General features: G+C 36.3%; 1 protein-coding gene across 1 annotated transcript; it reads right to left on the reverse strand.

Annotated features, from left to right (window-relative positions):
- Positions 1-1,943: 1,943 nt before the first annotated feature.
- Positions 1,944-2,729, reverse strand: LOC113295965. The gene has a single exon (XM_026544290.1). It carries the CDS (start codon positions 2,727-2,729, stop codon positions 1,944-1,946), a length of 786 nt encoding a protein of 261 aa, XP_026400075.1.
- Positions 2,730-7,685: the final 4,956 nt, after the last annotated feature.

Raw genomic sequence — 7,685 nt, forward strand, 5'->3', positions numbered from 1 at the left:
AAATTGATTGATACTAAAAATACTTCAACTACATTGATTCCATTACATCAAATTGCAAAAAAAAAAAAAAAAAAAAAAAAAAAAAAAAAACATAATTGAAGCTACATAGTTCCATAAGCTACATAGTGCTAACCAAGTGTTCTAGGAGGATAACCATGTTTTTCCAAAATCTTATTTTGTTTATCCAACATAAATTGTTGCTTCCATTCCGGCAAGGTCTCAACCACCACATCCAAAAGTTCGAGTTCATCTTTCTCCAAAGCCAAATCCACGAATTTCTTTTTTGTCTCTGCAATAGTTAATAAATATTCTTCTTGTCCATCCAATCTTGCCATCTTTTTTGCATCCTCTTCACTAAAATGTTTCAAAATACGCTCAGTTCCGTCGTTGATGGCCGATAGCTCTGAAGCTTCCCTTTGTTGAGCCCTTTTCCCCGTTGGTCGACGAGGGCCATCCTCTTCATGCCATCTTGGGTCGCTTCTTGCGGGAGCACTACTTGTTGAAGCATTAACACTAGGAGCATCCGATTCATCTTCCACATTTTGAGTAGGATCAATTTCTTCGGGATTGAATCCGAGAACATGGGCTTTGAAAAGTCGGTACACCTCTTCATTTTGAAAAGGTTTTCCCTTGCTAACCTTACTATATTCCAATCTAGCTTTTCTCTCCTACAAAAAATAAACAAAAAACCAAGTTAGAAATCCTTCAATAAAATAAAATGATATACATTAAGAAATCTTAATAAAACTTACAAGATCATCAATTCCGCATCCGCTTGCATTGTTTCTATGCAAATTTCTTAAGATACCAACCCATAATTTGACATCTTTTTTCAATGTACCAAATCTATTTTGCAACTTATGAACAGTTCTATCATTTTTATTCCCAAATCTGCTTACATAGGTATCGAATACCCGCTCCCAAAACTGGTTTGATTTTTGATCAACTCCGGCAACACCATCAAGTGTAATGCTTATCCAAGCTTTGGTGATTGCAACATCTTCGGGTGTAAGATATTTTGCCATGGTTAAAAAAAAAGTCTGAATTGCAATGAATTTTAAGAAGATGGAGAAAAATCTAGAGAAGATGGAGAAAAATATAGAGATTGAATGGTTTTGGTCTGAGCTGGGAAGTGATCAATTTATAGGGAAAATTTCGAATTCAAAAAAATAGTCGTTGAAACGCTATTGTTAATGGATTTTTTTTGTGAGTCGTTGATTAGAAGGAGCCGTTACAGATCTAATGGTTAGGAATGAAACGCAATTCTTAATAGCGTTTGGCGCTATTCTTAATAGCGCTAAACGCTATTCTTATTTGCGCTTTTCTTGAAAAACATCCAGAACCTACGCCAATTCCTAAAGTTCCATACTTAGTTTTTTTCTTCTCTTTTGAAAATCCATAACTTCTTCTCTTTTGAAAACAATGAAAACCATAAATTGAAAACAATGAAAACCATAAATAATACAATGAAAATCTTAATATTTCTTAATTTACGAAAAAAGACTAAAGATGTTCGAAATCTTACGAAAAAAGACTAAGGATTGCAACCAAGTTCATTCGAAATCTTACGAAAAAAGACTAAAGATGTTCTTCGAAATATTACGAAAAAAGACTAAAGTTGTTCTTCTGGTGGATAAACATCGGTAGGATCGAATTCACCATCTGAACCGTCAAGATTATCTGGTGGCGGAGGGGGAGATTCTGGTGGCATTTCACCGTCTTTGAGACCTAGTCCATGTCGTATCCAAATATGTTGAACAAGATCATTGCGGAGTTGGAGATATGCCTCATCATTCCTTAACTCGTGGTATGACCTCGGTATTCCAGTAACCTGTCGTATTGGTTCGTTCACGACTTGACCCCAATCTAAGTTACTTTTTTCATTCTCAATGACCATGTTATGCAAAATCAAACAAGTCTTGATAATAAAGTTTATATCCTCCTTATCCCAATATATTGCTGGCTTTTTTGTTATTTGGAACTTGTTTTGGAGAGTTCCAAAAGCCCTTTTTAACATCCTTTCTCTTCGCTTGTTGGTATCTATTGAACAACGTACTGGCTGGCTGATTTGGAAGAAGAATTTTGAATGACTGCTCAATACAAGACAATCGTGGATATATATTATCCTCCAAGTAGTAACCCTTGTCGTAGCTGTGGCCATTGATGCGGTAATTACAAGGAGTTGCTAAACCATTAATCATCATATCAAAAAGTAGAGATTGAGCCAAGACGTTCAAGTCGTTGTTCGACCCTGGCTTTCCAAAGAAACCATGCCAAAACCACCGATCATATGATGCCACAGCTTCTAAGATGATAGTAGGTTTTTTCTCATGTCCACGGAACGTACCTGCCCATGCTGTTGGACAATTCTTCCACTGAAAATGCATACAATCAACACTTCCAAGCATTCCACGAAACCCTCTAGCTGCATTTTCTGCCAATAATCTTTCCGTGTCTTCTCTTGTAGGAAGTAGCATATACCTTGGACCAAAGTGCCGAACAATTACCCTAGTAAACCTCTTCACATACATATAAACGGTCAGCGCTCCCATACAGACATAATCATATGTGCTATCAGCGGCTATGCCTTTACACAAACATTTCATTACGGCATACATCTTCATGTGGGGAGAGTGGCCAAGTTTTCCGGTGCAATCAACTTGGAAATCAAAAGCAGGATCCGCAACAACTATTTCACTTAGAATACGTAAGAAAAGAGGTCGATACATACCCAAACGTTGGTGGAACTTCTTAGGGCCCCAAGTACAGTTAGGTCTAAATTAGTCATGCATCATCCTTGCATCTCCATCCTCTCGTTGCCTGTCCACCATTTGTCGCGTCAATACTTCTTGAGGCACCGGTTGGAAGAGCCTATGCATTCTTTGAGTCATATACTGGTACAACACAATTTCTCTCTCCTCGCTATCATCACCAATGCTAAGATCGATACCATACGTCATTAGTACATACCTCCTTAGCGGATTTTCATTGTCCATATTGCACCTATAAACAAAACTCAAATAATGTAAGCATTCCAAGATTTTTGAATCCATACAAAAGAGAAGACATTCATGCACACATTCATTAAAGAAAAAACATCCAAGTTTCATACAAAAGAAAAGACATCCAAGATTCATACACATTCATTAAAGAAAACACATCTATGTTCCCCCATAACTTGATCCTAACATCCTTGCCATTTCGTCTTCACTTAAACCAACCCCACCACTATTCAAGACTTGAGTTAATTGTGACTCTGGAACTACTTCATCTTGTGGAACATAATGACCATGTGCATCATCTGATTGACTTGTGGATGGTCTTTTACTGCTTGACCATTGAGAGTTGTCTACAAGATCATAACATGATTGGGTTGACGTCGATCCTTCCCCAAGATCACGTGCACGATCTATTTCAAACCAATACTCGACCTTTGCAATATTTAACGTAGCCAACCTATGCGCTAAATCTTTCCATTGCTCCTGAAAAGAAACACCAAGATAATAAATATATGAAGGAACTTCTAATGTGTAAAGAAAATCATAATAATGTGGCAAACAAAATAATTGAAGGAGTTAAAATCAAAAATTACTAACCCTTGTTCCCCAATTAGCATCATACGTGAATGGAGGAGGATCGGGTGCTTGCAAAGGCACTTCAACATGATTGCCTTCACTGTCTGAACGTACGGTACAGAAAGAAACTCTTGGAAATTCAGGTGAAGCTTGTGAGACGTTGTAATACTTATACCGTGATGGATATATTGGGGGGACTTGATTTACTAGAAATGTCGGATATTGAGTGCTTGCAGCTCCAACTTCATCTCTGTTTTCTTGACGATATATTTCTGGGAGCAAAAATCCAATAGATTTTTGCTTCCACCACCACACATACATGCTCTCATCAACATGCTTATAGTCTCGTTAGGATCATGGGGGGTAGCAAGGTCTTCCAAACGTTCACGTGGACTTATTGGAATTGTGATAAATCCCTTTGTTATAAATGTTCTCGCCAATCCACACATGTTTTTTCCACCTCTAGCAACCGCACTCATGCTACTATACAAGTGACTAAAACAAGCCGAACCCCAATCATAATTACCAATCGCATTCAAATCACGCAAGTAAGCGATCCAACCTTTGCTTTCTCTTGTAGTGGTACGTGCCAATAAAACTTTTGAAATCACCCATAATAAAAAGTATCGAGTCACAATCTCCCAATTTTCATCATTAATTGGATTGTCCTTGATATAGTTTGCGAGGCAACTAATAGGAAATTCAGGTGAGTTCTTGTTTTACTTTGCATACCCATGCAAAGGTCCAAAGTAGGTATCCTCTAGTTGTTGGTTTTCTCTACTTTTCCATTTACTTGTAGCGGCGTGTTCCAATCTTGTAAGACCATTTCCAATAGGAATTCCAGTTAAGTGAACAAAATCTAAACGGGTGAAACCAATTTCAAAGTTTGGGAAATGAAACGAATTGGTACTATACCACCACCTCTCTATGATTGCATAAGCTAGTTGTTCATCAGCTCTCTTAATTCTAATTTCAAAAAATCTAGCAAGGCCGGAATTTTGAAGAACTTGACTAGCACTTTCATGAACCACCACACAGTCATATAAATCCTCAAGGTCTTCTAGATTACTTCTAAACGTGATATCATGTTGTGTATCAAGTGGGTATATACTTGTAGAAATATGTTTCTCATCCGGTTCTTTTGAACTCAAGATCATAAACACATCCATATCCACAATCTATACAAAATCATCAAATTAAAATCAATATAGTCACACAATGCACTTAAATTGTTTACATAATGTAACTACCACATGTTAATTCATTATCTCATGGCAATTTCACAATGTTCATCATCTAAAACCCTAAATAACACAATATTCATCATCTAAAACCCTAAATTACATGTCAAATTCGTCATTGTGAATCAAAATTGTTATCATTCATCATACAATCGAGTATCATGCATACAATCAACAATAATATCATCTAAAGCCCTAACATTTCATCAAACCATAAAATAAACTCAAATTATAATTCAACTAACCTCTCTTTGGATTCTCAATCAAATTGAGAAATTTAAGTATGCTTCGATTCCTTATGAAGCAGAGAACAAACCCTTTGAAGCAATTTCATTGATTTGAACCATGCTTTGAGAATTAAACAAGGGGGTTTTAGGTTTGATTTTTCTTTTTCTTTTTTCACTAGAAGAAGAACTGAGGAGGAAGAAGAAGAAGGTATCGATGGTGTTACTGGATATAAAATCAAAAAGCGCTAATAAGAATAGCGTTAGGCGCTAATAAGAATGGCGTTGGACGCTATTAAGAATGGCGTTTGGCGCTAATAAGAATAGCGTTCTGACCGTTGACTAAAGTCAAGCGCTATTTTTAATAGCGTTTTTCCTGCGCTATTATTATTCGCGTTTTACGCTATTCTTATTAGCGTTTTCCGTGTTCCACCATTACACTTGCACTTCCATCCACAGTTCCAAGTGCTGAGGTGGCGTGTAAGATGGAAGATGGTTGGATTCCACCATAAGACTTGCTCTTACAAGGTCTTGGGGTGGCTACTCGGTGGTTCCTCGCATTCAATCTCACAGTCGGACACACATGCTTTAAAAAGATCTGAATCACTAGGGTCTGGAGAAGTACAATGATTGTAGCACTTGTTAAAACATTTTTCAAATTTTGATTCACGAGATACTGAAATTTGTCCTAAAAACATTCCTACTATCAACAACATTATTCCTATTGTTGTTATAAAGCTCTTCTTACCGCCTGCTTCCATTTGTTTTTAAAGATTAAAATTTTCTACTCGCCTTAAAACACTGTTTACTCCTCCTCCTCAAAATTTTTGATGAATACAAAAATAAAGACCGAACGTATAAATTTATATAAACTCGTATGAAACGTATACTTAATTACTGCCTGATTAAAGAGAGAAATTTAAAGACATATAATCGGTTAAGATATTGTGGATGTTTTTTTTTTTGTTAAGTAAAGATATTGTGGATGATTTTAGAGTCCTCTACCATCCCTAATAAAGTAATAATCCGTTTTGGAGTTAATTAATTTGATTTTTGGTATCTTATTTGACCATACAGTATATCTGAGTATTTTTGTAATTAAGAAAATCATTATTCTACATATATTCTGATAAATGTATAATGGGTAATGTCTCCTCCTCTTTAAGGCGCAAGCCAAAATGAAAAGCTAACCATTTTTGGCTGCCCAAACCGAATTTGAGTTATTGGCTACGTGAGCGTGACTACGTCCCTTAATTGAATGATTAAGGGACAACCCAGGCCCAATAAAGCAGGCCGAGCCATATATTTGAGACCTGTTTTCAGGGATACATAAATAAAATTTCAGGGTGCTGGTGTCGTTGTAGTACAGTGATAAAGTCATTGAGTGATGATACCAGTGATCTGAGTTCGAAACTCGTCGGCAGATAAAAAAAAAAAAAAAAAAATCTCAGGGTGGGTGGATCAATGTCTTGAACCATTTTCAGCTTATATCAGATGGCATAACAACATATATCACATGGCATAACAACATACCAAATTTTGGCATTGGCTAAAACCCTTGCAAAAAAATTATGGCAATTGATATCTAGAAATGAAGCCGATGTCTCCACCGTTGTCAAACATTTTCAGTATGTAAAGGCTGATTGTCGTTCCTTTCTCCACTGAGGAAAGGAGCAATGAATACGTTTTGTCATAATCCAACTGGAACTTTAGGTTACACCTAATTAGTACTGGTCACATGAAAATCACATCTATATCACAACAGAGTGGATTCAGTCTTTTTCAAGAAGATGAAATCTCAAGGGAGCTCTAAAAAAACACAATAAATCCCCATTGCTATTTGTCTACAAAAGTTGGTCCCATCCCATAGAGAAAGAAAAAAAGTCTGATATACACACATTCTTCTTCTTCTTCTTCATATCAAGATCAAGTTATCAAACAACTTTATTTTTGTGTATTAGTTCCCACTTTATTTTTCTTCCATCAATTATTAGAAAACTCCACATGGGTCTCTCCCCCCAATTTGATCTCATTTAAAACTTAAAAAATCTACAAACCTTTTTTAGTACTCACATGTGATGTAAGTTGTAGGCCAGAACACTTTCTCCATTATTATTCAACCTTTCTTTTTTTCCCTTCTAATTCAAGTGAGTCGCATATGGTGTATGTTTGTTGCATCTTTCAACATCATCAAAAGACTCATGCATTGTCGATCCAAAACATATTTCTCATCATTTCGGTTTAAGTTTGTTGTTGATGAGAGTTTCGAACTCATATCACTGATATCACCGTCCAATAACTTTACCACAGTATTATAGTGACACCAGCGCAATTATGCAAGTTGCATGTGAATTATATGCTCTCATTAACTATGAAAAAGCTCATCTTTCACATGTAGGTGCATGCGATCACTTCACTTATGTGTGAAGCCTTGCGTGCACTTGATGTTACTAGTCTTTAACAGGCAGTGCCCTTCCCTCTGTATGCGAAGTTGCAAACATAATTCAAGAACAAAAATATATTAAGCCATGCAGATAATTTGTTCTGTATATTTTTGTCTGATAACCTAAAATGTTTTTTTGTCTCTGGCTAGATTATGGTTGTAGATTTTGTATTTTATATGGAAATAGGCTAAGCTAGAGATA

This window comes from Papaver somniferum, chromosome 7, assembly GCF_003573695.1.
Source record: "Papaver somniferum cultivar HN1 chromosome 7, ASM357369v1, whole genome shotgun sequence".
Lineage (NCBI taxonomy): Eukaryota > Viridiplantae > Streptophyta > Magnoliopsida > Ranunculales > Papaveraceae > Papaver > Papaver somniferum.